Source organism: Truncatella angustata (genome assembly GCF_020726525.1).
Source record: "Truncatella angustata strain MPI-SDFR-AT-0073 chromosome Unknown BKA67scaffold_7, whole genome shotgun sequence".
Taxonomy (NCBI): domain Eukaryota; kingdom Fungi; phylum Ascomycota; class Sordariomycetes; order Amphisphaeriales; family Sporocadaceae; genus Truncatella; species Truncatella angustata.
In genome coordinates, this window is record NW_025763387.1 from 2450499 (window position 1) to 2476108 (window position 25610).

At 51.5% G+C, this 25610-nt stretch overlaps 12 protein-coding genes across 12 annotated transcripts; 8 read left to right on the top strand and 4 right to left on the bottom strand.

Annotated features, from left to right (window-relative positions):
• Positions 1–417: 417 nt before the first annotated feature.
• On the bottom strand, positions 418–1053 carry BKA67DRAFT_661951 (Alb1-domain-containing protein; the record flags this gene model as incomplete). The annotated part of the gene is made up of 2 exons (XM_046107914.1): positions 418–917; positions 1023–1053. The coding sequence occupies 2 exons, from the start codon at positions 1051–1053 to the stop codon at positions 418–420; spliced, it is 531 nt and encodes a 176-aa protein (XP_045955532.1).
• A 936-nt stretch (positions 1054–1989) lies between these two features.
• BKA67DRAFT_497845 (uncharacterized protein) lies at positions 1990–3816 on the top strand (the record flags this gene model as incomplete). Its single annotated transcript, XM_046097056.1, has 1 exon — positions 1990–3816. A coding segment is annotated over one exon (1827 nt), but the record flags the coding sequence as incomplete, so codon positions are not given.
• A 1174-nt stretch (positions 3817–4990) lies between these two features.
• On the top strand, positions 4991–6406 carry BKA67DRAFT_661953 (splicing factor, Prp19-binding domain-containing protein; the record flags this gene model as incomplete). The annotated part of the gene is made up of 1 exon (XM_046107915.1): positions 4991–6406. One exon carries the CDS (start codon positions 4991–4993, stop codon positions 6404–6406), a length of 1416 nt encoding a protein of 471 aa, XP_045955534.1.
• A 1994-nt stretch (positions 6407–8400) lies between these two features.
• Positions 8401–9198, top strand: BKA67DRAFT_661954 (uncharacterized protein; the record flags this gene model as incomplete). Its single annotated transcript, XM_046107916.1, has 2 exons — positions 8401–8577; positions 8635–9198. The coding sequence occupies 2 exons, from the start codon at positions 8401–8403 to the stop codon at positions 9196–9198; spliced, it is 741 nt and encodes a 246-aa protein (XP_045955535.1).
• A 334-nt stretch (positions 9199–9532) lies between these two features.
• Positions 9533–10365, top strand: BKA67DRAFT_661955 (uncharacterized protein; the record flags this gene model as incomplete). Its single annotated transcript, XM_046107917.1, has 2 exons — positions 9533–9703; positions 9841–10365. 2 exons carry the CDS (start codon positions 9533–9535, stop codon positions 10363–10365), a joined length of 696 nt encoding a protein of 231 aa, XP_045955536.1.
• Positions 10366–11038: 673 nt separating this feature from the next.
• BKA67DRAFT_694262 (uncharacterized protein) lies at positions 11039–12003 on the top strand (the record flags this gene model as incomplete). Its single annotated transcript, XM_046109264.1, has 2 exons — positions 11039–11297; positions 11383–12003. Exons 1-2 carry the CDS (start codon positions 11127–11129, stop codon positions 12001–12003), a joined length of 792 nt encoding a protein of 263 aa, XP_045955537.1. The 5' UTR covers positions 11039–11126.
• Positions 12004–13382: 1379 nt separating this feature from the next.
• On the bottom strand, positions 13383–15896 carry BKA67DRAFT_609703 (DNA polymerase alpha subunit B N-terminal-domain-containing protein). The gene is made up of 4 exons (XM_046105380.1): positions 15287–15896; positions 15061–15234; positions 13686–15012; positions 13383–13587 (listed from the first exon to the last, which is right to left on the bottom strand). Exons 1-4 carry the CDS (start codon positions 15625–15627, stop codon positions 13411–13413), a joined length of 2019 nt encoding a protein of 672 aa, XP_045955538.1. The 5' UTR covers positions 15628–15896; the 3' UTR covers positions 13383–13410.
• Positions 15897–16220: 324 nt separating this feature from the next.
• BKA67DRAFT_539032 (CRAL-TRIO domain-containing protein) lies at positions 16221–17366 on the top strand (the record flags this gene model as incomplete). The annotated part of the gene is made up of 2 exons (XM_046100569.1): positions 16221–16866; positions 16918–17366. The coding sequence occupies 2 exons, from the start codon at positions 16221–16223 to the stop codon at positions 17364–17366; spliced, it is 1095 nt and encodes a 364-aa protein (XP_045955539.1).
• Positions 17367–17737: 371 nt separating this feature from the next.
• BKA67DRAFT_661959 (NO signaling/Golgi transport ligand-binding domain-containing protein) lies at positions 17738–18472 on the top strand (the record flags this gene model as incomplete). The annotated part of the gene is made up of 2 exons (XM_046107918.1): positions 17738–17949; positions 18013–18472. 2 exons carry the CDS (start codon positions 17738–17740, stop codon positions 18470–18472), a joined length of 672 nt encoding a protein of 223 aa, XP_045955540.1.
• A 421-nt stretch (positions 18473–18893) lies between these two features.
• BKA67DRAFT_661960 (Apc13p protein-domain-containing protein) lies at positions 18894–19432 on the bottom strand (the record flags this gene model as incomplete). Its single annotated transcript, XM_046107919.1, has 2 exons — positions 18894–19235; positions 19319–19432. The coding sequence occupies 2 exons, from the start codon at positions 19430–19432 to the stop codon at positions 18894–18896; spliced, it is 456 nt and encodes a 151-aa protein (XP_045955541.1).
• Positions 19433–21074: 1642 nt separating this feature from the next.
• On the top strand, positions 21075–22694 carry BKA67DRAFT_576608 (beta-lactamase). The gene has a single exon (XM_046103576.1). The coding sequence runs from the start codon at positions 21183–21185 to the stop codon at positions 22614–22616; it is 1434 nt and encodes a 477-aa protein (XP_045955542.1). The 5' UTR covers positions 21075–21182; the 3' UTR covers positions 22617–22694.
• A 338-nt stretch (positions 22695–23032) lies between these two features.
• BKA67DRAFT_576609 (uncharacterized protein) lies at positions 23033–25522 on the bottom strand. The gene is made up of 4 exons (XM_046103577.1): positions 24555–25522; positions 24269–24500; positions 23361–24221; positions 23033–23309 (listed from the first exon to the last, which is right to left on the bottom strand). The coding sequence occupies exons 1-4, from the start codon at positions 25432–25434 to the stop codon at positions 23201–23203; spliced, it is 2082 nt and encodes a 693-aa protein (XP_045955543.1). The 5' UTR covers positions 25435–25522; the 3' UTR covers positions 23033–23200.
• Positions 25523–25610: the final 88 nt, after the last annotated feature.

The window sequence follows — 25610 nt, forward strand, 5'->3', positions numbered from 1 at the left end:
CGTGAGTGAGGTTGAAATTGAAGATTGAAGATTGAGGATTGAGGATGGGAAACGAGGGGCGAGGTTTGTTCGCGACTGGAGCCGGAGCTGAGGTTACCCTGAGGCCCTGCAGGCCGGGGAAAAGCTTATCTTATCAGCTGAATGCTATTTACATATATCAAGACCAAAGACGGGCCAGCAGGGGGGGGGTCAAAGTTACTGCACTTTAACCATTGGACTATCACCCTTCCTTCATGTTGCACCAAAAATATCACATCACAGTCATGGCATGCCGGAAAATAAGATGTAGGAGAACGAACGAGAATGCATTGGTATTGGATAACTTGCCATCATCATGTCCTTTTTCCCGAACTCCAATAACGCCCAAAAACAAGCGCCCCCCCATGCCCAGCAGCACCCTTTCAACGCTTGTGCTACCTATAACACTTGGTCATCATCATCGTCACCCATGGTCGCAGGCGCGGCTTGAGCCTGCAGCACAGCAGCGTTTGCTTGCTTGATCTCGTCGTCAGCCTCAGACTCCTCCTCCTCCTCCTCCTCCTCATCCTCATCGTCGTCGCCCAGATTCGCGAAGGGGTTCTTGTCCAAGGGCACATCCTTGTTGATGTCTTCCCAGTTCTTGCGCCGCGTCAGGACAGTCTTGGCACTGTTCTTGCTCTTCTCAATCTTGTTCTCGGTCCGCTCCATGATTGCGGCGGCCTTGTCCTGTTTCTCCTCGGCCCTCTTCTTGGCCCTGGAGCTCATGTTCCGGCCATTCTTCTGTTTCTTGCTGATGCCTGCGCCCTGGTGGATGGCGAGGACGGAGGGTCGGTTGTTGATGGAGTCGTCCTTTGGCGGTCTGACCTCCTTCAGCGACTTGTCCGTGTCAATGTCGACATCAGTGGCTCTTCTTGCTGCGCGCGAGTGCTTTGAGAGGCCTGGACGGATGTGATCTGGTTAATAAACTAAAAATAAAACAAAACAAAACAAAACAAAACAGACCGTCCTTTCAGTGACGAAACGGTCTTTGTGGCAGTGCTCACCTCTGTTCTTGGTAATAGTTCCTTTCCCCATCTTGAAGTGCTGGAATTCTCTGGTTGCTTTTGGTCTCGAGTTTACACTGCTTTGATTTGAACCTCTTGTGCGCCAGTCCAGGACCCTCGAGTCCCCCAAATTTTTGGGATGGTCTGCAGACTGCCCCGCCATCGCACAGATAACAGCGTCGATAACAGCACCCGATAAGCCTGTGACGGGGCACGGCAGTAAGTTAGTTACGCATCATCGCACCACACAGGTTAGTTACAGACTACCGTGTACAGTATGGATCCGTACATACATAGGTGCCTGGGTGCGGGCGAACAAGGAACGACGCTTGGGCCCCCATCTAGCATTGTACTGTATGCATGTAACCTAGGTTAGTACAAAGATCAACTAACCTGGGTAAATTTTAACGTCGGCCTTTCACACTGAAGATACAATAGCAGCCGCTGCCCGCGCACGGCAACGGCTAGCCTAGACCTGTTTGATTTAGACCTGGACCACGGAGACTAACATTGCGGTAACCTTGGTTAAAGTAGTACCCTCTGGTTACCCATCAAGTCGAATCATAAATCAATCACATCTTCTTCCAGGCCCTGTTTCTCTGATTCTAGACGGGTTCTCGAATCTGCGACGACAGCCTCGAGTTTTTCTTCCCAAGTGGCAAACCCTTCTACAAGCATCCAAGGGCAACCTGCTGGGTTAATATTGTTTGTCATCCATTTGCGCATGACCATGGCTTATTTTGTCCTTCAATCCATCGGTTCAACACTAAGCATGTACGCGCAACCCTGCAGCGCCCTTCGTCTAAAAAAATAGAATTAAAAAAAATAAACACCATCATTTGCTTGCTTCACACTGCATTCAGCCGAAGTTTTCACTTTCAGAATGGAACATCGGTATACATCACGACAAACCGAACCCCCTGGCACATACAAAGTGCACCACACTCATCAAATTCTGCTCGAATGGCTTAAGAGTCCGACCGTCATCATCGTCGCTATCGGAATCCTATTTACGGCCTTCTACCAGTCCCTCCACTCTTCGCCTTTCGACCACCACAGACATCCTGGCCAACTACTGTGGGATCTCATCGTAACCCTCACTCCCGCCGCCCTCCTCTACGCCCTAGACGACTGGCTGAACCCGCCCATGTTCCTGGTCTCCAAGGCTTTGCGACCACGAACCTTTACTGCGAAAAGCGAGCTGTTGATAAAGCTACTGGGCATGGATCAGCCAGGAGGCGGTATCATCGGCTCGGTCACGAGCGCCGGAAAAAAGAGCCTGTCCACGCTGTCCGGTGCTTCTCTCCTCAAGAAGAGTGGTACCGACGCACCGGCTGGCCTGGGAAACAACGATTACTCGTGCTTCCAGAACAGCATCCTCCAAGGTCTAGCCTCGCTGCAGCCACTGCCAGATTATCTCGAGGCTGCCCGCGTAGATGATGCCGAAGCAGAGGCCGCTTCCAAGGAAGGCTCTGCGAGCACACTGCAGCAGCTCATTGCTCAGCTAATTAGCAACGACAACAATGGCAAAACACTGTGGACCCCTGGCAAGCTCAAATCCCTACACAGCTGGGAGCAGCAAGACGCCCAAGAGTACTATTCCAAGCTGCTGGACGAGGTTGAAAAGGAGGTTGTGAGAGCTACCAAGGGCCAAGTCAAGCCCGCCGGCCTGGAGTCTGCCCTGCCCAAGGACGATACAGAGAGCCAACATAGCGATGACAGTGGGTACCAGTCCGTCTCAACCGCCTCCAAGGCTGGTTCCGACGCAAAGATGGTTAAGAACCCCCTCGAGGGCATGACGGCGCAAAGGGTTGCCTGTGTGCAATGTGGATTCTCTGAAGGCCTTTCGTTGCAGCCCTTCAATTGCATCACCCTAAACCTCGGCGTCGGGACTATGCAGCATGATTTGTACGAACTACTCGACTCATACACACAGCTCGAGTCCATCGAGCAAGTCGAATGCAACAAGTGCACTCTGCTCAAAGCAAAGAAGCTCCTGACCATGCTTCTCGATCGCATGAGTGAGCAGCCCGAGACAAAATTGGCAGAGCCAAGGGCAAGACTAGAGGCGATCGAGCGGGCTTTAGAAGAGGATGATTTCGACGAGAAGACGTTGAAAGAAAAATGCAAAGTCACGGCACAGGTTCGATCCAGTTCGACGAAAACGAAGCAGGTGGTCGTGGCAAGACCGCCAAGGAGCCTGGCGGTCCATGTCAATCGATCAGTCTTCGACGTCAACACGGGGAACATGTGGAAGAACCTTGCTGCAGTCAGGTTTCCCAGAACGCTCGATCTTGGCCCCTGGTGCTTGGGAAGCGCAGACCAGTCGGCCATATTTCGCAAGCATACACTGATAGACGCCGAAAAGGAGGACCTGACGCCGGACAAGGAGACATGGGTATTTGATCCCAAATCATCCATGATATCTGGGGACCAGTATCCTTCCAAAATTAGCGGACCAATCTACGAACTGCGTGCCGTGGTTACCCACCAAGGTCAGCATGAGAACGGTCACTATATCTGTTACCGAAAACATTCTGCTCGGACTGCGAAAACCCAAGACAAGTCGGATTCGGCCACGCCGGAAGAGGACAGCAAGTCGTTCGATGATGAAAAGACCCTAGTAGAAACTGCCGAAAGTGAAGTGGATGGTGACAAGTGGTGGCGCATGAGCGACGAACATGTTTGGGACGTGACAGAGGAAAACGTCCTTGCACAGGGTGGGGTGTTCATGCTCTTCTACGACTGTGTAGACCCTCACTCGGTCCTATCGTCTAGTCTTGAGAGCGGGGACGGACACGCTAAAGCTACCACAACGAGTGAGGAACTATCATCTGCTCCGCCAGCTTCTGATTCTGTGGCTACTTCAAGAACTGGGAATGCCAAACAACAAATGCCAAGCCAACCCCAGGGTTTGTTGAAGGAAGACGCTTCCATATCCAGCCTATTGAGTGGGCCAAACTCGCCGCAGTTGGCGTCGAAAGCGACGGCAGAAACTGGCCAAATCATATTATCACGACCTGCTCCATCTGCTGAAGAAAACAGCTCTGGGGATTCCTTCGTTTCATCTCTGCTGGGCAGACCGAATGCGTAGCAGCTGAGGGAACGGGGGTCACAGGAATTACAGGAAAACAGGATATTGATCGGACAGGGGGACTATGTTGAGGTCTGCTGTCACCAAAAAAGGATGTTGTTTTTACTTGGCATAGCGAAGGCGTTTGGCGGAAATGACCGGCTGCATGCAGTCAGTGTGCTAGGCACCTGGTAATAATGATTATCATAATGAGAAGATATGAGACAAGCCTTGACCGTTCTCCGGCGTGCTGCTGCGCTACATGCTTCGTTGTGTTCTTTTGAAGAAAGTAGCTGCTGTGATATGATGTCCACAACTATTGCGGGTGTGTGATATGCCAGCCAATTGATACTGGTAGGATGCAGGAACGGAACTCGACAGTGGCATGCCGCTCCCGCCTTAAGAGCCATTCAGTTCGATCTATAAAACAACCAAGCTGCTTAACCTGCGGGCGTATGAGCCAAGATGCAATCGTGACAGCACCGAGTATACTGCCGTATGTATTTACCCTATCGGTATCTTCCCCAGAGCCCCCCACCTGCAGCTCTCAACCTAACTAACCGTAGTCTAGACTAGAGCCAGACTAACGTTGGTCTGCAGCTGCGTCCGCGTCTGCGTCCGCGTCTGCAAGCTTCCACTAAAAAAGTGACGGAAAGGGCTGCATGAAAGCTGAGAAGGACGACTTTACAAACCAAAGAAATCTCGGCCACTTACGACCAACCAGCGAAAGAGCTACCCTTTTTGCATCCTGTACACATTGAAGCGAAGCTCCGCTCGGAGTGTAACGGAAGCCACAGTCCAAGATCCTCATAACCCCCGTCGGAACACGAACCTTCGCACCACCAGAGACAGGACACATCAAACGACGACACCTACCTCACACAGGCCCGCCAACATGGTCATCAAACCGCGCGTCGTGCGCCACTTCGCCGGCAAGGACCGCGGTGGCGGCTCCTCGTCCGAGTCAGAGAGCTCCGACGACGAACAACAGCAACAAGGCCAGCAGCAGCAGCAGCAGAAGAAGAATAAGAAAGCCGCCCCCGCCCCGCCGCCAAAGGTTCCCTCCGCGGGCAGGATTATCAGCTCCGGGAACGCCGCGCCCAAGAAGATCCCCGCCGCCCTGGTGAAACCGACAGTCACGACCGAGGAGCTCGAGAGGAGGGCCGCCGAGGAAGGGTTCGTGACCGAGGAGGAAGACGAGGGCGAGGATCCCGCCGCGGGACGACCGGGCGCGGGAGAGGCCAGTTCGGAAGAGGAAGAAGATGACGACGATGATGACGAAGAACAAAGCAGCGAAGAAGAAGATGAGCGGCCGCGACGAAATCTCATGATCAGACCAAAATTCATACCGAAATCCCAACGCGGCGGCGGCGCCCAGCAGCTCACCGAGGCCGAAGAGGCCAAGATGGCCGAGGAGGAGGCGAAGCGCAAGCAGGCCGAGGCTGACGCTATGATCGAGGAGCAGATCCGCAAGGACGCGGCCGCCAAGGCCGCCGGCAAGATGTTCTGGGAGGACCTGAACGAGGCCGAGGGCGAGGAGGACGTCGACACCGAGGACGACAGGGACCCGGAGGCCGAGTACGCCGCCTGGAAGGTGCGCGAGCTGAGGCGCATCAAGCGTGAGCGCGAGGCCGTCGAGGCCCGGTACCGTGAGGTCGAGGAGGTCGAGCGGAGGAGGAACTTGACGGACGAGGAGAGGCGCAGGGAGGACGACGAGCACCTCGCCAAGCAGCAGGAGGAGAAGGACGGCAAGGGCAAGATGGGCTACATGGGCAGGTACTTCCACAAGGGTGCCTACTTCCAGGACTCCAAGGAGGCCGAGGAGCTGGCCAAGCGGGATGTCATGGGGGCCAAGTTCGAGGACGATGTCGATCGCTCGCTGTTGCCCAAGGCGCTTCAGATGCGCGACTTCACCAAGCTGGGCAAGAAGGGCGCTTCCAAGTATCGCGACCTCAAGGGCGAAGATACGGGGCGATGGGGCGAGTTCAGGGATCACCGGCCTGGCAGAGACGACAGGGAAGGCGATTGGAGGGGCAAGGACCGGGATGGCCCCGGTGGTGCGAACGCCATACCTCTGGGCGAGAGAAAAGGCGGGAGGGATCGCGGCGAGACGGGAGACAGAGACAGTCACCGGTCGCGGGACACAGACAATCGTGATGATAGGCGGAGGAGAGCCTCGAGGTCACGGAGCAGGTCGCCCAGGAGGGATCGCGGTAGAGATGACGACTACAGCCATCGCAGGAAAAGAGACTCGTCAAGGGAGGCGGATCGGTATGATGGCGACAAGCGGCGGCGAGTCGATTCAAGATAGGACCTCCTGAGTTAAATGGGGGCCCGTGATCATTGCCCTGAGAGACAAATCGTCACTTGGCATTGCAACTGAACCAAACTTTTCTCAACAAAACCCGAAACCGCTTCGATTGTACCAGACCCTCTGTGCTTCTGATTCGATGTATATATGTTCCCGGTACCTGGTTCCAAGTGGTGTCTACGATTTGTGGTGCCCTGATCCACCCGTATTTGTGCGTATGTAGACGAGGAGGATTGGCCAGCTACGTCGGGGTTTTCAGGCAGTGACCGTCTGTATGGATCTGGATCTGGGAAACGCGTTGGTGGATTGAACCACCCGAGACACAACAGATGTTTGTGAACAAAAGCTACCGGCTGGGATAGCCAAAGACTGGTGACAATTTCGATCAAATTGCAATCTCTGCGGCGTCCGTGATTCCAATCTCCTGAGGCGAACTTGTGAAGACGCAAAGGCCAGGCGGAACAAAGAGTAATATTGAACCTCGGGCCATTCATACCTCGTGGACACAACGGAAACTTCGCCGTCCTCTTTTCTGTCTATAGGACTTGCCCTTTCTTCGAACTCACATCACACCCTACGTCCGTCACTTATCAGCCGTCTCCGCCGCGTCAGGGGCACGGTCTAGTTACCACGGTCGCCTACCCAGCCAGCACGCCCTCCCAAAAGAAAGATCGCAAGGTACGCCAGACAGCAGAGAAAGCCCTTAGAGCCGCGACGCTGGCTCGGGCCTCGAGGACGGAGAGGGCGCATCCATATCTTCCGCATGCAAATAAACAGGCCAGGTGGTATGGTGGGCAAGCTTTGAACGTTCGGTGGTTACTGGGCATGTCGTCGACTCGAACACTAACCACATATTAATGTCAAGTAGATTCCTACGCTATTTCAGGTCCCTGCAGTTCGTCAAGAGGCAATCCCCGTGTTTTTCCAGCACTGCAAATTTGGCCTCCAAGTCGGCTGTTTGCTTGCACCATGGCGAACTGATCCGAACATTAATTGGTCAAAAGTAGCTAAAGAAAATGGGTTCAGAACAATACAGGACTACTATTCGCACGACTGCGCACAGTATGATGTGGGCATCCCTGATTTCAGGGACAACACACTGGAATGGTGCAAATCTTACGATATCTCTCAGCACGTCTTCTTGAGGAAGATAGCGGTCACTGTTCCGCATCTAGATCGCCACGTGATCAGTTTGTCTCCCAAGTTTCTGTTGGAAACGAACATACATGGCCGAATCATCGAGTTTGAGGAGAGCGAACCCTTTACTTTATTCTTTCCGAAGCCATCCCAGAGAATCCTCGGGTTTAAGAGGCGGAGAAGTCCAGTAAGCTGTGAGGTTGTGACTTGCAGGGACGAATTTGCAAGAGTTCTGGAGGTCAAAACTCGGGCCCGCAAGATCGCGCATGAACGGGAAGACTAAAGGGTTTACACTTGACGACATCCGAACCATCGTGAGGCCCTTCCGCCTCGAGCAGGAGGAGAACATTGTCGCGAAGACCGATTGAGAAGTTACTAAGTGTGGGAGTGATAGAGGGATTCCCAAAGGACCAAACATGACTAGATTTGAGATGAGGGATACACATCGTGTTCATAATATGTAGACAGCCCGCATTAAAAGTGTCATTTCTCTTATGTTCTACTTTTCCAAAAACAGAATTGAGTGCCCAAAGAAGTCACGCCGCTTCAGTTTGGCATTTACATATTCAAAGCTCTCAAATCCTATCCTCCACCAGCCCATCTTCACATCACGGCCACTGCATCCGGACCACGCAAGACCAAATATGCTTCATTCAAGCCATTCCTTCAACAGAGATTCTCTTTCAACGTATTTCGCAGACTTTTTCCTTCCTTTTTTTTTTTTTTCTTTCCTTTTCATCGACCGAGCTGCAAAGCTCGTCATATTCGTGGTCCCCGGTTTCGAATCAACCACCGAAATTAGGCCATCCACTTCCCTTCTACCTGGCATGCTGCGGCATAACTTGCACTTCACAAAGATGTTGTTCACCACTACTACCGTAATGGAAAATACACTGAGAAGCCACTACCAAGCGAGGTTTCCATTGTTTCAACTACCACGCGAACTACGAGAGAAGATTTATGTTAGTCACATGGAAGACGAACAAGCTCTACGATACCTTGGAGCTATGTCACCTGGAACCATGAGACTTGAGGTCGGTGAAATCCATGTCAGTTACTATCTGGGATAGGGAAAATGCTAATCGACGTAGATACCAACACTATTCCACGTGAGCAGTAAGGTCAGGCGAGAAGCCATCCCTGTGTTTTTCCAGCAATGCCACTTTGCGGTGTACGTCAATTCGAACGTCGAAGATGTTTTCTGGGCCTGGAAAATGAAATCAAGAGACTACGGAAATTCCGATATGTTGTTATGGAAATGGCTCGTCAATTCGTTTTACCATGAATTGACAGGAAGCGCCATCGCACAGTCAGGCATCCCACATGTCGCACCAGATCTTGTCTTATGGCTTGGTTCACAGGATATTCAACCACACGCCTTCATCAGAAACATCAAGATCGATTTTTGGCCATGCCTCACGAATAATGCGCGCTCTTACGGATGGTCTGCCATATGTACATGTGGCCATCGCGTCACGTTCAAGCACTCGAATGTTTATGGCATCATCGGCGAGCCTGTACTTGAAGAAGACTTCACGGCTACACGCAAACTCGTGGAGGATGTGGCCACGGAGATTGTACAGCGGGATAATTTCAAGGGCTTCACTATCCAGGATGTTACGGAACTGGCGAAGCCGTATCATCGAGGCTTATAGGATGCGCTGGATTTGGAATCTATGCCCTCTCAGAGGCTTGTGTGTGTGTGTGTGTGTGTGTGTGACTTGGCCAACTCTTCAGGAGCGAGTTGCTAGTTCGTTCAGAGCAGTGTCACCATAGCAAATGCAACTTCTGTTACGATACACTTTCGTGATTATCAGGAAGTGGGACCTTATTCGAATCAGGGTCACCTCGAATATATAAGCCTCTCCATTGATCTTTCCACCGCCCTTGCTGCACTTCTATTTTCCACCTTTCGGAGCATACCGCCTGTTGTCTCTGATAAACAAAGTGCAGTAACATACACTAGCTTGGCATTTGGCCTCGACAACAATGCCATCCTCCGCCAAAGAGCCTGCCGCGCCTGGAGTTACAGCTTCGGCAGAAGCCGATGCTTCTCTTCCTGTACCTCCTCTCCTAAAACTGCCGCGAAACCTACGAGTGAGAATATGGGTCATTTACATGAGAGATGAGAAGAGACTCCGGGATTTCAGCAACTTTCTGGTGGGCCCTCCGATCCTTCGGTATCTTAATAGTATTATGTCTATGCCATGCGTCCCTCATCAGGCCCCCCTTTCATTCATTTCCAGATTCGCCGTCTCAAATCATATGGAAAGAGTTCTGTTTCTGAGATACAATAGATGCCAAGACTCTTCCACGTTAACAGACAAATCCGACGAGAAGCCCTTTCAGTATTCTTCCTTCGATGCAACTTCCGTGTCAAGGTTTCCAGCAACATAGTGGAGTGGCACTCTTATCTCCGGCGTAGTTTTCCTGAGAGGTGGGTTCAATTTCTCAGAGGACGTCCCGAAGAGTCGCGCACAGATATTCAGCCTCGATTCATGGAGTGGCTTAATCAATCAGACGTTCAGCCATATGCGTTTTTTAGCAACATCATTTTTCAAGTCCACCCTTACGGACTCGATCATTTGGAGTTCAACCGCCTCGGTGACGAGGACGTCCAGATCAGCACAGACGGCCAGCATCTCAGACTCAGCGAGGTGACGCCAGTCGAACGCACTAGCAATGAAGGAAAAGAGTATTTGAAGGCTCACAAGACCCTCGAGAAGAAGGCACACGATATTGTGATGCAGCGCCAAAACTTCGATGGTTTCTCGATAGATGACATCCTGGAGTTGGCAAAGACATACTGGTATGAATTCTAATAGGTCTGGCAATGACAGAAGGTAATCGCGCAGGTCACGGTGCATCACTGAAGTCGACGAACGGGGGTACATTTAGAATATTTGTTTGCAGATCAATAGATGCTTGCGTTGCATTGACCCTGTTTGACTTTCCATCGATCCCATTGAGGCATCATCATTGCAAGTAACTCATTATACGCTGCCTGGCCACTCTACGTTATAGAAACCAAGTTCTAGAAAAAGGAAGGTGGTGCGGAAGTCGCTACCAAAGATCTTCTGTCACCAAGACTTTCGGCACGCCGCACCATAGCAACTGGCCGATAGCTTGCCATATCGAGATTTCAGCTGCCACTAAGCATGATCGTTAAATATAGTATCGCACAGAGCTACCTTTAGCAGGTTTAATGCTCGATAACGACTGATTTGCAGCTGTCCGTGGGCCATTCACAGCTGTTCATACAAACTAGAGCGACCGAAGACTTTTGGTAGCGATCTTCGTATACGGGTGCGTGATTTGAAGATGTTCAAAAGACATGAGATATGGTGCGTGATAATGAAACAATACAGCCTGCCATCCGATTGATAGATCACGGCACCGCTAGTGATCGCTTCGCCAGCGCATGATCACGGCACCGGCTCTTAATCAGAACGCGGAATCTAGGAGCATAAATTCAACCCTGACCACTGCACTGGACCTTGAATCAGCTATCTAATAATAAAACCTCGCCTGACGAGAGGCAGCCTACCGCTATCGAAATAAATTTATTGCCTAGCAAGTCATAATGGCATCATCGACTGACAACCTCACCCGTGGCATGAGCGTGATGACAGTTGCGACTGTCCCATCCTCTCTGGCCACACCGGGATTCTTTACTCTGCCAAGAGAACTCCGTGATGAGATCTACTTCTTGCATCTTGATGAGAAGAAATCAAGAGATATTTCCTGCTTTTGGGTAAGTTATGACAAGACGGTACCTCCTGTTGCTGTCAAAAGTGAAGATTCAATCAACCATTAACTAAAAAAAAAAACTAAAACAGTATGATGGCGTGTTCGATCAGGAGGACCCCGAAGACCCCTACATACCTTCGCGTTGGAGCCAGTCCCCGCTGTTTCTCGTCAATAAGCAGATGCGAGAAGAGGTAATCCCGCTCTTCTTTCAGCGATGCCAATTCCGAGTTACGGCCACCTCGAATGTCCGAGACTGGGTGAAATACAGGAGAGCCATATCGCAGGGGCGTATGAGTCTGTTAGAGAGGCACATCCGCGTACAGCGCCTGTCCATGGAAAGTGCGTATTCAGGCCTCGCTTCAATCTCACCCGGCCTCGCCGAATGGCTTGAGTTGCCTGATATCAGGCCCCACGCGTTTTTTAAAATCCTTCTATTTGCCGAGCAGTTGTGCAGTAATGAGCGGATACGCGCTTGGACTCCTGATGTAGGCAGGGTGTACATCAACACTCGTGGCGAGCAGTTCAAATACCATTTGTTTCGTCCAGGTGCGGGTGTAGCGGAGCTGGAAGAAGACGACGCTATCCATTATGGGGTCCAACACGGACTTATATTGGCGGCTCAGGAGATAGTCGAGAAGCGTGATGACTTTAAGGGTTTCTCCATTGAGGACATTGAGGCACTAGCACGGAGACTACGAGTTGAGCAGTGATGGCTCCACGAAAGTTCTTGAGTTAGAACACAGGCTTAACTAATTGTATAGACAATAGAAGCCATTGAACTTACCGTCAAGGGTTGAGAGGAACCTACTAACAGGATCACGAACAACAGATGTGACGACCAGATCATCAATTCATTTTGTACAGCATTTGCTCCGTACTTTACCCTTGATTGCGCTGCGGCTAAATACGGTTAGCACCTGAGGTATAGCTGTGTGCAAAAGTGTTCGGGCTCGTCGATTCGCCCGAGGCATGTGTTCTAGATCTTGCGTAATTCATTCTCACTTTAAGCAACCACACCCATTTAGAACCGCCCATCAACAACAAATCATCACATGCATCTGTCTAGTTTTAACACGATAACAATAATCGAGGAAGTTGAGTTCCTTTGCCTCTGCGAGTGCGGTGCGACGAGATATATGTCATTCACATGGAAGGTGAGGAGCCGAATAGATACTTGAAGAATTTCAGGGGTAAAGCAGAACATGACTTAGGCTGCATTTTTATGTGCGGATTCTAATATTCGCACAATTATGAAACCATTCCACGTCAGTAGGACCATTAGTCACGAAGTCCTGCACATATTCTTGTCGAGAGTTACTGCATTGTCACGGTTCAGTCCGATATACCAGTATGAAGCTGTTGCCTTATGGAGCAACGCGATGACCTAGGCAACTTTTAACAAACTCACGAGTGACTTTACAGGTTGGTGTTGAGGGACCTATTGTGGTGGACGGGCTGCCTTGGGCCCACAACTGACTTGCGCAGTGGCTCGTGTTGGCATAGGTGAAACTGCACGTTTACTTGATGGACCTTAGTATCCTCATCTTTGAGCTCTACTCTTGGGCAGTTGACAAGTATTGAGCCACACAATTTCGTCAGGACCATCGAACTCCAGGTGATCAGCCGTGCAGACGGCGACAGTCGAATGGTTGCTACTTTCCACATCCAAGCACATGGCCGGCGCACCAGTTTCAGGCATGGAAGGAAGGAACCAAAGACGTTGACAGGGAAAAGTATGCCAAAACCCGTCATAGTATCGAGAAAGAAGCGCCGAAGCTGGTATCGGAGCAAGACAACTTCAATGGCTTCTTAAGAAGATATGTTGAAGAGTCCGTTCGCTCTTATCGATTTGAGGAACTGAGTGAGGCCTCGTATCATTGAGCCTTAAATTTAGTCATGGAGCAGCCTACCACGGAGGGCCAACAAAGTGTGCGTATGGCAATTATTCTACGCCGGGATTCATGGCTTGCAAGGTCATATAGCGGAAGTGCATCTGACACAGTCGACATGGTACGCCCCTCACGGCTTTCATAGCAGATCCTCTAAGGAATGATGCACTGTTCATAGCCATAGCATATTGGTTTTTAGTCTGCTATGTCGCCTCGCCGTCCACGCTACTAAATCCTCGTAATTTCAATCCGTGCACGTTCGAATACTTTGTGACTGACCACGCCGACTTCGCTTGCCTCCTTCTCGTTCACCGTGGGCGGATACAATGTCATGCGCGCGTATGTTCCCGCACCTCTGCGCTTGGAGAGGTAGCCTGGGTTGATGACTAGGACACTTTCAACGACCTGGTAGGAGAGGGTTAGCGAGCGTAGACATAGATGAAGAAGCAGCCGGGAAAAGCAGAAGGGTGAGGGCAATGTCAGAAGTGAGGTGGAATACTGACCTTGGCAAAGGGCGGCAGCGCACTAGGCACGACCAGCACATCCGGGCGCACATTCACCATGTCGCCCAGTCTCAAATAACTTGTATCAAGCATCGCACCAGTCGCTATGCCATCCGCCGTTCCTGTTTTAGGTAACTTCGCTCTATCCACAGGCGGGTACAACGGGAAGTAATGCCTTTGCTCGATCAGATACCGTGGCAGCCGGCTCAGAATCTGTGGGTCGCTAGGCCTCGGGCCGCCAACGAGCTCTTCGTGGCGCAGTTCCCAAAGGGGATCTTGTGAAGAGATACCGAGGACAGTCTCATTGAGAGATAGTGCCATCGGGTTTCCGAGAATGCGAGCCGTTTTGGGAAGGCCAAGGTCTTTCCTCGGGAAAGGATCTTGTGGCCACGCGACGTGCTTGTCGACGATGTCGCGTACGGAAGGCACGAGTAGAATCGTGATTGTAGGATTGGATTGTGTCAACCGGTTGAGAGCGGTCGAGATCATATACTTGAAGACTGTGTTCATGTTTGCGGCATCAGGGTCCACCTGAGCGTCTTCGGGCAGATCAAAGTCACCGGATGCGATTAAGGGGTGATCCACATCGATGAACGGGCCGCACAGGATAAGGACGTCGGCATATGTGTCGGCAGCCTGACTGCATAAGGCGTGCAGCGGTTCGAAGTCGAGGTTGTCGTCGGCTGTGTATGGGCCAGAAGCAAAAATGACGTTCAGAGGCGCTGGCTCATCATCTGAATCCATGGCGTCTGGACCGCCCCGTAACTTCTCCCGGTGTGCGTCGATCGCGGCTGGTGTGGATGCAGCACTTGGTAGTAGAGGAGCAATGAGCACTTCATGAACGATGAACTCAGAGCCTGATGTGTTGATACCCTTGAAAGCAACGATTTGACCAGGAAAGAATTGGTAGCCGGGAAGTTTCTTTAGGTTCAGGGGCACTCTCACACCATTCCCTGTCCTCCTCGAGGTCTCTAAGACTAACGATGCCGCGTTGAGTTTACCTTCTGCTGAGTCGGACGCTATTCTGCCAACAGCATAGATCTCTGAGGTACTTTGGCTTGCTGCGCTACCAAAAGCAGAGTCGTCGAGCTGATAATGATCTCTTACCAGGCCAAGAAATTCATCTATCCTGTCGTCAAGAATCTCTGATGCTTCCGATACTTTCATTGCCAACGGCTTGTATGCCAATTTCTTCAGATCTGACGCTGCAGTGAGTTTGACTCGCGACTCCCCGTACGGTGCGATCGGTGGTTCTGCTGCTTTGAGATGATCGTTCAGAACTTCCACGATTTCTCCTGGGTTTTGTCTGTCGTTGAAAGAAGCGGCCCTGACATTGTCAATATCCTTCTCCGATGAGACCCGCCGAGCTACTCACGTTTGAGAGTTAAGTTCGTTCAGATGCCTTTCGACCGCGTTTGCAGTTCTGGAATCCGGCGAGCTGTTCGGCACGCTACCCTTGGCTCGTGAAACTGAAGGGGTCTCGGGTTTCCTCCTTGGTGCCGAACCCCTATTCAGCTTGGCTGCGCCGGGGGTCGTCATGCCCTCCAGGCTGTACATGGTCAGTAGCCGAAACAGTCCGGCCAAGGCTTCTGGGCACTCACATGCCGAAAACATCGCCGCCGCCCACATGTCCCTTTCCTGAGATCCTTGGCGTCGCGCCGGCTCTCTTCTCCGTCTTGACGACATGAGCCTGCTGATTGCGGGCCTCGCGCTCCAGCGAATCCTGGATGTCCCTCTTCAAATTACGGAGTGTGTCGACGGACAGCTTCATTTCGTTCATGTCCATCTTGATGCAGTAACTCTCCCATTTGAAGAACAAGTCCTGCACTGACAAGGAGTGCATCCTCATGATGGACTGCAACTCGGCGAGCATATCGGGTTCGATCTGCTTGTCGCCAAAGGCGAAGCGCTCGTTGAGCTCTTGAACGTCAGCGTCCGACATGATCCTTTTTGGAAAACTTGTCTACGAGTAGAATTGATGGGATGATTCGGTGACTTGAAATCAAACGTCGGTGGGGTGACCCGGCGGCTGGGCTGGTGTTCACGTTTGTCACAGCGAGACGCGACTGAGACGCGTCTTGGTGTAAAGTGGTTTTATGGTGGGGGGGTTATTTTTTCCAGGGCGGTTTTTGGCAGCAGTTCGGCGCCGATAGCGACCCCAGCGGGGGATAGGGCGCTGCAGGGGGCCCGCTCGATCCAGTGATTCATGCGGTTAGCCTCATTCTTTTCCACTAGTGGCCCCCGTGCAGCCCGCAGTCCTGAGCTGACCGCAGAATTGCATGCAGGGTCCTGATCAGTTAACCTGACCGTTTCTCGGGGCCCAACAAAATTGCTGATCTCGCAATCTCCATACGAGACGGCCACTTGCTTTTCTCCCTTCGTTGTACCTATCTATTTAGATTTGGGGTGTTTTTATTTATTTAATATTATCTCCATAATCACAACTTCAGACTTCCTACTCCTCAGTGACTTCTGACCAGACATCTCGTTGCTATTTTATCTCCGCAGCTGCCGTCTATTTCGCCACTTGACAAAATGGGAGAGGCATCCAGTAGCACAGGGGTTCAGAAAACCCCGATTCCTGCTCCAACCGCATACAGCAAGTCTCCCGAGAAGGCAGCATTGACCGAGGAGCAGCAATCAAAGTATGACTGGCTTTTGGAAAAGGCAAAGGGTTGGACTGCGGTCGCCTCCACGCAAGAAAAGGGCGGTCCGCTCACCGATAGCGAGAGGCTGTGGCTCACACGAGAGTGTCTGTTGAGGTATCTCCGTGCCACGAAATGGAAGAAGGAGGACGCCGAGAGGCGTATCCTAGAAACTCTCACTTGGCGGAGAGAGTATGGCGTTGACGAGCTTACCCCTGAGCACATCTCACCCGAGAACGAGACCGGCAAGCAGATCATCCTCGGGTTTGACAAGCAAGGCCGCCCATGCCAGTACCTGAACCCAGGCCGCCAGAACACAGATGTTTCGCCTCGCCAGAACCAACACCTCGTGTTCATGCTTGAGCGATCCATCGAGCTTATGCCACCGCAGCAGGAGACCTTGGCTCTGCTTATCAACTTCAAGTCGAGCAAGAGCAGATCAAACACTGCACCAGGAATAGGTCAAGGCAAAGAAGTCCTGAACATCCTGCAAAGCCACTACCCCGAGAGACTGGGGAAGGCGTTGATCATCAATGGTATATGATCCTGAAGCAATACATGACAGATGCAGTACTGACTCAAAGTAGTTCCTTTCCTGGTCTGGGGCTTTTTCAAGCTGATTACGCCCTTCATCGACCCCCTCACCCGGGAGAAGCTCAAGTTCAACGAGGATATGAGCCAATACGTCCCCAAAGAGCAGCTGTGGACGGAATTCATGGGTGATCTGGAGTTCGATTACGACCACTCAGTCTACTGGCCAGCACTAGTGAAGATGTGCGAGGAAAGGCGCGCCGAAAGAAGAGAAAGATGGGAAGCAGGTGGCAAGCAGATTGGTGAGCTTGAGGATTACTTAGGCGGCCTGGCTCCTCAGGGAATCGCACCCCTTGTTGTGAAGGAGAACGAGAAGGAGCGTGCCGAGACGCCGTCAGAGGGTGAGATCGATGCCATGGAACTTGCACAGAGGCTACACTCTGTCAAGGTGGAGGACGAGAAGCCTGCTGTTATTGACCGACCTCCACCCCCGACATCCCCTTGAACTCCAGCCAGAAGATAGACGCATGACCAAGCATGAGGGATCAATAGATGGCATGTTTATAGAGATACCATATACATAGAATAAACTTGCAGGATGGTTTCCAGTCGAGGAATACAGCCAAAATTCAGAATTCCGCTATTTAAAAACGCTCTGATTTAACCTCGAATTCGTCACGTTAAGCATTCAGACCTACAATGTGCGATACTTTTCAGTGTAACCCCCGAGTTTCAGTCGCGGGGGCATTCCGCAAATCCAAATGAATCCCCGCCCCACACCGGCAACGTCAATCCAATGCAAGCTCAGCCCTGCCGGCGCAAGTTCATGATCTCTCTCTTGATCACATCACATATACACACACACACACAGCAGCCATGTCAAATATACAACCGACAAAGGGCTCGAGTAGCTCGGGTAAAGAGGCGCCGGGCCTTCGGTATCCGACAAGCGGCAAGACCATCTACCACCGGCCACTAAACCGGACCAAGACGGCCGAGCTCAGCGGCGCCGCATTCGCGTACCTGTTCTCGGAGATGGTGAGCTATGCGTCGAACAAGATCGCCAGCATCCAAGACCTGGAGAAACGGTACGTCGATCCCGCATGCTCTTCTTCCTGTCGACACAACTGACCAACCAACGAATCCCACAGCCTCAACACAGCCGGCCATCCCCTGGGCCTCAAACTCCTCGACCTGCTCCTGTACCGCGAGCCGACGCGAACGCAGACCCGGCCTTTGACCATCATCCAGCTGCTGCACTTCATCAAGCTGAACCTGTGGCAGCACCTGTTCGGGCGGGCGGCGGACGGGCTCGAGAAATCCTCGGACCCATCCAAGCCCGACGAGTACATGATCATCGACAACGAGCCCCTCGTCAACAAGTATATCAGCGTCCCCAAGAACATGGACCAGCTCAACTGCGCCGCCTACGTTGCAGGCGTCATCGAGGGCGTCTGCGACGGCAGCGGGTTCCCCGCCCGGGTGTCGGCGCACACGGTCAGGCAGCCCGGCGAGGAGGAGGGGAGGGAGATGTGGCCTGGCAGGACGGTCTTCTTGGTCAAGTTCTCGCCCGAGGTTATGGAGAGGGAGGGCTTCTTGGGCAAGGGCTGATGAGTGCGAGATGAGATCGATGAAGCATGTTTAGTTGGAGAAGAAGCATTGGAATTCTTGACAGAGCGAATGGCCGATGAAGAGCACTTGGTCGACGGATCAGGGACGCATCTATCCCCTCCCTGAAGGCACATGGATGGAAGATATACCCACGCCACAGATATGACATGGAAACTGGAGTTGTGAAGGGCATACATAGCCCAAAGAATTGCAAGATTCTATAATGCTGAAACCTGAACTGCTCGGGCCCTTTCCCTGTGGCACATTTCCCAGAACGTCTAAACACCCGCTTCACAACGGCGGCCCACGGCTCCCATGCATGCACCCTCTTCGCACAGGCAGATGCCCGTAGCACAACACCGCCTTTCCGACAAGTCCAGCTCTCACCAGACCATCTCGCCCCTCGCCCCGCATCCGATCCTTACCTCGGCAGCCCGCTAGCAGACCCGCCCTTCCTCTTCCCGCCTCCCACGGCGCCGCCCGCGGCCCTGCTCCCCTCGCCCGGGCCCTTGCCCATCAGCTCCCCCAGCCCCAGGTCCCTCCAGGCGGACTCGCGGGTCTTCTGCGTGGCCCGCTGGATCCCGAACGCGGCGTGCTGGTCCGGCACCACGTCGTCCTCGTCCTCCGGGTTGATGGGCTGGTGGTGCGGCGGCACGTAGACCTCGTCGTCGGGCAGCCGCGCGTGCGGCGAGCAGAAGTCCTCGAACAGGTCGGCGTAGCGGGGGGAGTGGAGGTGGATTTGCGTGTGGCAGGAGTCTTTGTTCTGGAGGGAGGAGGGTTAGTCTGTGCGTGGTTGGCCTGGCCGAGGTTGGGGTTGGGGTTGGGATTGGGAGTTGGTGGGCGTACCATTGTGGCTGTACGTCTGTTTCTGAGGGGGGTGTCCGTGAGCATATGCGTAGGCGACTGTGTGAGGTTTTGGCAGGTGCGAGAATACGCGATATTGTCGTTGTTGATGTTCATGTCGCAAACAAACAAACTAAAGTTACTTGGTCGCAACGCGGCTGCATCCGCATCCCAAAGGTGGGCTGATAAGTGATTGGCCATGTGCGATAAGCTTAAGCAGTGACGCACTGCGGGGCTGCTATACATATACAAGGTTAGATTATTTCAATACAGGAGACGTTCGGGAAATTCAAGATTTGGTTGTTCCAGTTCTCTGAACCTGAAGGACATCACTTGGCAGTCAATTTTTGCACACGCGCCGTATATCTCATTCAAATCGTGAAATCAGTTGCTGTCCATCGATTCCAAGCTTGATCATCACTACTTTTGTGTATTTGAGTGCAAATTGCACATGACCTCTTGTAGACCTCGTCTGCAGCCCATGCATAAGACACCATGGTCATACTCGGTTTCCAGCGCCCCGAGCAACTTTTGAATCATCTTCTTTGGATTTAATAGCCTGACTTCATGGATTGAAAGGATATCTACGAGGACCTAGCCCAAGTTACATGTAGCTCATCATTGTGTTCTCATACGTGGCAGTGATTTTAGGACCCTTCCCGCCAGACCGGCAAACCCCTCTTCATTGCTCTCCCTGCCGGGGACTGACAAAAAGAGCAAGGCGAAGGCTATCTCCGATACGATTTCCATGGTAGCGTATTCATTGGCTATTATGCCGTTGAGACGCAAACCTGCAGAGATGAGTACCTAGGGCTGGAGCTGCCCATCCACAGGTTTCTGCCGCAGCTGAATTGGAGTCGCGTTGCCTACGCTTTATGTTCCATATGAATGAATCGATTACATTAGTACTCCTATGAGCTTGGTTGGACTGCCTTCACGGTCAAAAGTGCCTCTGAAGTGAATAATACACAGGTCCATAAGAACGCTAGCCAGACCGAAAATGAGATTTCACACTTGCGTGCAATTATATATGCAGCATGTGGATGTCATATCCCTACAAAGTAGTATCTTCATTTTCTCCGACTACAAACCTGACATATCCGATCCAGTGATACGTTGTGGTGGGCGCGGCCACCATGGATGCAGCTTGCGACTTCCCAGGCCACCTGCTACGTGTAGGTATATAGGTATGAGTCTATGGATTACTTTGCTCCTTACGCTCTTTCAGCTATACAACATCACTCCCATACTTCTCCGTGTCACTCAGTCCACTGAGGAATGCGGTCTACGGCCCACGAAAACCATCCGTTGGGCTCTCCATCAAGCTTGAATGCCAGGTGCCAATATAAATCTCGATATAGGTGCTACTTCATACCAAATTAGACTGCTAGAATCATACATGTATTGATCGCGAGCATCTAGGATAGGTAAAGAACAGGTACATCCTTTTCCTCAGCGCAAAGAAAGTTCTGGCTCGGTATAAACAGATACATGGCGAAGAACTTGACTCACCTCCCTAGGGCCGCAACCTGTAATAGTGCAAATTGAGAAACTGCTCCGAAATATTCCTCGATTACGGCAATATTAATTATATAGCTGCCTAACAAAGCCCTTGTCTTTCAAGTAAAGAAACATGTTTGGATACTCAAAGCGGTTCAGGACGCGCGTAACCTAAAGGGCACGAAAAGTGAGCAAGGGTCGGCTTACGAAAAGTACCCCGCTTGTTTAGGCTGCACGGTAACGTCGTCTATAAAATGTCCTTACGATGAAAGTTCTATCCCTGATTGCTCTAATTCACTCTTGATACTATATGAGTGTATGTTGTGATATAACGGACCTCGAATAGTTCAGGTGTTAAAAGCTAAAAATGTCGTTGTTTAATGAGCTGGATAAGCTCATATCCTCTCAAAAGAACCCACAGGTTGATCCCAACGAGTTCTTTACTTCGCTCGGCGCACCATCCGTGTCGATTGCCGTTCTCGATCATGGTGAAATCTCGGCTCGGTGTTACTCCACCATCGGAGATGGTACCAACACGCGTTTCCAAGCCTGCAGTATATCCAAGCCCGTCACTGCTTTGGCGGTCATGAGACTCGTGGATCAGGGCCGACTGAAACTAGAGGACAAGATAGCACGATTCTTACCACAGATCATAGTCGATAATCTTGGGCCTGCTGCCTTGGTCCAAGAGATCACCATTGAGCATATTCTGAGCCACACTGCTGGGCTGACGACCTCAGGTTTTATAGGCTATAGTGATGCTGACCATCCGAGCCCCACTGAAGTCGTGCTCGGGAGGCATCCTGTCAACTCCATGCCAGTTCAGGCAGTCGGAGTGCCAGGGCGGCAATGGTCATATTCGGGTGGAGGGTACAGCCTTCTGCAGATCGCGCTGGAGAACCTCACCTCGCAACCGTTCACCGAGCTGATGGACGAGCTGGTGTTGCGACCACTCGAGATGAATGACTCCAACTACGGAACGCCGGGAGATGGGGTCAAATTAGCACCTTCGTATTGGACCGGTGTTACGCCCAGCCCACACTGGCATTATTTTCCCGAGTTGGCGGCTGCTGGACTCTGGACGACTCCGAGTGACTTATGTAAGGTTCTCCATGCCGTACAACGGTCCCTCAGAGGAAGCGACAGCTCTTTCTTGAAGACGGGTACAACGAAAAGGATGCTCACGGAGGTCGAGTCTAATCTGATGGGTCTGGGGTGGGTTGCACCGAAAGACCCGGGCACCTTCTTCGGTCATACCGGATCCAACGACCCAGGATACAGATGTATAGCCATGGGGATTGCCGACCTTGTAGGCCAAAAAAAGGACTTCCTGAACGGGGAGTGCGGCATCGTCGTCATGACCAACTCATCTTACGGTACCCTTCCGGCATACACGGCCCTGCAAACTATCAACTACCTCAAGGGATGGCGTCAGGGGGCCATCATCAGCCAAAGCACGTGGTTCGTCACGCCAATGAAATTACACAACCATGAGACCCGTGGAGACTGGAAGGACTGGCAGGGTCGATGGGTAGAGAAATCCGACGAATGGACGATCGAAGCTGATAGCGATGGGCAGCCGCAGGCGCGCTGGCGTGAAAAACAGCCAAATAGGCTGCTACCTGCTGCCATCTGTTCCAAAGTGTTTGCGGAAGGAGAATCCCTGGACTTGGTCTTGGATGGTGTTGGGGCTATGATGCGGCTGGGTTGGAGAGACGGGGAACGGTCTATTGATTACATGGACGGTTTGACATACGATGTCACGAAGCTGTCGAGGGCTAAATCGCCCGTGCCCTCCTAAGCCAAGAGTTGAAAATACCTGTAATACGTGGTTATAAAAAGAGACAGAACGCTAATAAAATCATTATTTAAAATCCCATATTAGTTCCGATTAGGTGGACTTCAGAATTCGGTGTTCCAGGACAAGCTCGAGCTCTACGTTCTTGAATATCTAAAGTGCATAGTTTCTGTCATATTTGTGCGTGTCAGTATTAATGTCAAAAACCTATGAATCGATATTCGGTTGGAAAGCAGCTTAGTTTGTTGACGTGTAAATTGGCCTAGCTTTATTGTCTATAGTCGGGAGCGACCCAAGATAGGGTAAATATGTGCACCGCTGTCTGTAAATTATCTGCATCATAGTATGGCAAACAGCCGACAAAGTCGCGCCCGCGAGAAGCTTTAAGGTGGCTTCATCTAGATTATAATTGGACATACGCAGCTTTACAATCACTAGAGCTATAGGTAACATCGAAGACACGGTTGAAATATGATTTACAATAGTCCGCAAACTGTTTGACTCTGGTAGCTTTGGGCTACCTGCACACTGACGGCGCTCGTGGTCTTTACGCGTACAGTGCATTCGCTTAGCTAAGGGTAAGAAGTTTACATGTTATCGCCTATGCCGTATGGATCAGACATTATATAATCGAATGTCTGAAGAGGCGAGATATCGAAGTCAAGTGGGATATCCCAGCCACCCATGGCCCATGCGCTGCAGAAGTTAGCGTTGTAGAACATGCAATATGAGGGCGAGAGTGCATACTCTATTTCTTTCGTGTTATCTCCATCAACTTCGATGTGCCTTTCATTCACTGTACCCGGGTCGCAAGATTGCTCAAATGGTTGTATCGTACCACCCAATGGAACTGTATTATGAACTCGCAGTGAAGCATTGGTCTCCTGATCGGCAAGTTTCTGGAGGCTTACAAGAGCCTTTAAAGCCTTTCTGAGAGTGACTGACAAATAGCTGATCGGCATTAGATCACAGTCCGAGCTTGTCGATGCCTTGAGGCCGTTGATGAAGTCGTCTTGCAATCTTTTTGTTTCAGCTGTACACCTCGTGTCTGGGAGGAGGCTAAGCAATAGCACCGAAGCTAGACCATTATGGATGAATGCCCAGGAATGCCTGGCATAGGTTGACAGTGAACGTAGATCCAGATAAGCCTGCGCACCATGCCTCAAAGCATCTTGGACCTTAGACACTATGGATAACTGATCATCAGAACCTAGTTCCATGGCACCATTTGGTGACACTAAATGGCGGCAAACTGTTGCTGCGAAGAAATTGCGATGGAGTCTAAAAGAGTAATATTCTTGAATCTCCTGTATCGTGCTGCAGAGCTGCGCATCCTTCAAATGTGGCAATACATTCGCTTCAATCAATTCGAGATCTTGCCAAACCGTCGCAGAACGGGCCGATAGAGCCGGGCTTCTCCGGTGTTGGCGTGGTAGGTATCGGAGACCGAGATGACTTATCCAAGACATTCCCTGGCGATAAGTGACCGTTCCAGATATGGCGTCAGAACGTAAGCTTGGTAAGTCTTCATCGAAGTCGAAGTCATAAGAAGCCGGGGGACGATCAAAGGCGAGCGATAGCAATGTATCTTGCCAGACAATAGCAAGGCTAAAACATCATCAGCGACTCGACCACACCAGATTCAAGACACATACCGCAAAAGTCTCGCCTCATCAGATGGTATTGGTGAATTCCTGGTCTGATGTGCTTGCTTATGGAGTCCTAGGCATAGTGCAAGACGAATAGTGCTACCTTGGAGCACCCAAGCTGCTTGTGGTTTCATATCGTTTTGAAGGACGTAGCTTAGTAGTAGTAACGTCTGCAGAGCTTCTTTAAATGGACTTGCTAGATAGTTGGAGGCCCTCAGCGACTCAAACGCCCGCGTTGCTTTCATGACAGATTAGTTCCGCGCAAGTGGATGCTTCCAGGCGAGTAACCTACTGTGACTTTGAGATAATGACAATCGACGCTCGAGCGGCAAGTCAGATGACTGCGCACCGGCCGCGAGTATTGCATGGAGCAAGCAGACCCATCGAAGATCGCCCTGTAGTTGTGCCCCCATCGTTGCACCTGCCTTTTTCCGAGTATTGATCAAGTTACAAAGCTTGCTCTGGACCTCTTCAATGTCATAAGTGATAATATGAAAGGGGTTGCAGCGCAATCGATGAGTCTCAAAGAGGCTCACCATATCTTGATCGCTCGGTAGAGAATTGTAGAGGACTTCATTATCGAAGTGAGGCAACGCAGTTGGCACACCTTCGTCGTCCTCCAGTCCTAATAAAGGTAGAATACCCTTCTCGTAAGCATTTCGACGCTCAAAATCCCCTGCGGGCGACGATGAAAGTCCGAGCGCTGTCGGAACGATTGAGATATCTCCTAGCAGCGTGGGCTCGGCGTTATTGGTAACGTTCTGGTTGAGAATGGAGTTTCTTTCTCTTTCAGAGGATGACGCGGCTATCCTCGGAGCCGGATCTAGATGAGGATCATTATTCAAAAATGACGGTACGCCGTCGTTGGACTGCGTCTCACTTTGGGCTGACTGGTGTAACCTCGCACGGCGAGGGCTGCCATGGGCGTCGGCACCGAGCCGTAATCTTCGAGTACCAGAACCCAGATAGGAACACAGGTCTGGATGACCACGTTTGCTACACGTGCCACATGGTAGTTGGTGGTCACATTTGACCTTTCTCTCGCGACAAGGGAGGCATGATCTTAAGCTGCGCCCCTGTTGCCGTTCTCGAAGTACATTTTTGAGGTCCCTTGAAGACGAGTCGGCATTACCGGCATTGCTGGGTTGTGGCGTTGTTCTTGGTAATGACATTGTAGATACCGTAGAGCTAGCTGATTGGTTCCCGTTGGGTGCCTACTAAGCTCAATAGGATAACTGGAGTGAACAAGGCAGAGAATATAACCAAGGTGCAGAAGAAATACCCGCATGCTAACTAAATCGCATTCATTTAACCTAGTTTGCTCTGCCGTCACACCCCCTTAGAAGCA

Excerpts from the sequence above, each read along its gene's own strand:
- BKA67DRAFT_609703 (XM_046105380.1), bottom strand. The coding sequence starts at position 15,627 with ATGTCGGACGCTGACGTTCAAGAGCTCAACGAGCGCTTCGCCTTTGGC. Across the intron at positions 15,235-15,286 it reads GGCGGCGATGTTTTCGGCAT|CCTGGAGGGCATGACGACCC; the intron begins GTGAGTGCCCAG and ends GACCATGTACAG. Across the intron at positions 13,588-13,685 it reads CGCTGCCGCCCTTTGCCAAG|GTCGTTGAAAGTGTCCTAGT; the intron begins GTCAGTATTCCA and ends CTCTCCTACCAG.
- BKA67DRAFT_576608 (XM_046103576.1), top strand. The coding sequence starts at position 21,183 with ATGTCGTTGTTTAATGAGCTGGATAAGCTCATATCCTCTCAAAAGAAC.
- BKA67DRAFT_576609 (XM_046103577.1), bottom strand. The coding sequence starts at position 25,434 with ATGTCATTACCAAGAACAACGCCACAACCCAGCAATGCCGGTAATGCC. Across the intron at positions 24,501-24,554 it reads GTCATTATCTCAAAGTCACA|CAACGCGGGCGTTTGAGTCG; the intron begins GTAGGTTACTCG and ends CTGTCATGAAAG. Across the intron at positions 24,222-24,268 it reads GATGAGGCGAGACTTTTGCG|CCTTGCTATTGTCTGGCAAG; the intron begins GTATGTGTCTTG and ends ATGATGTTTTAG.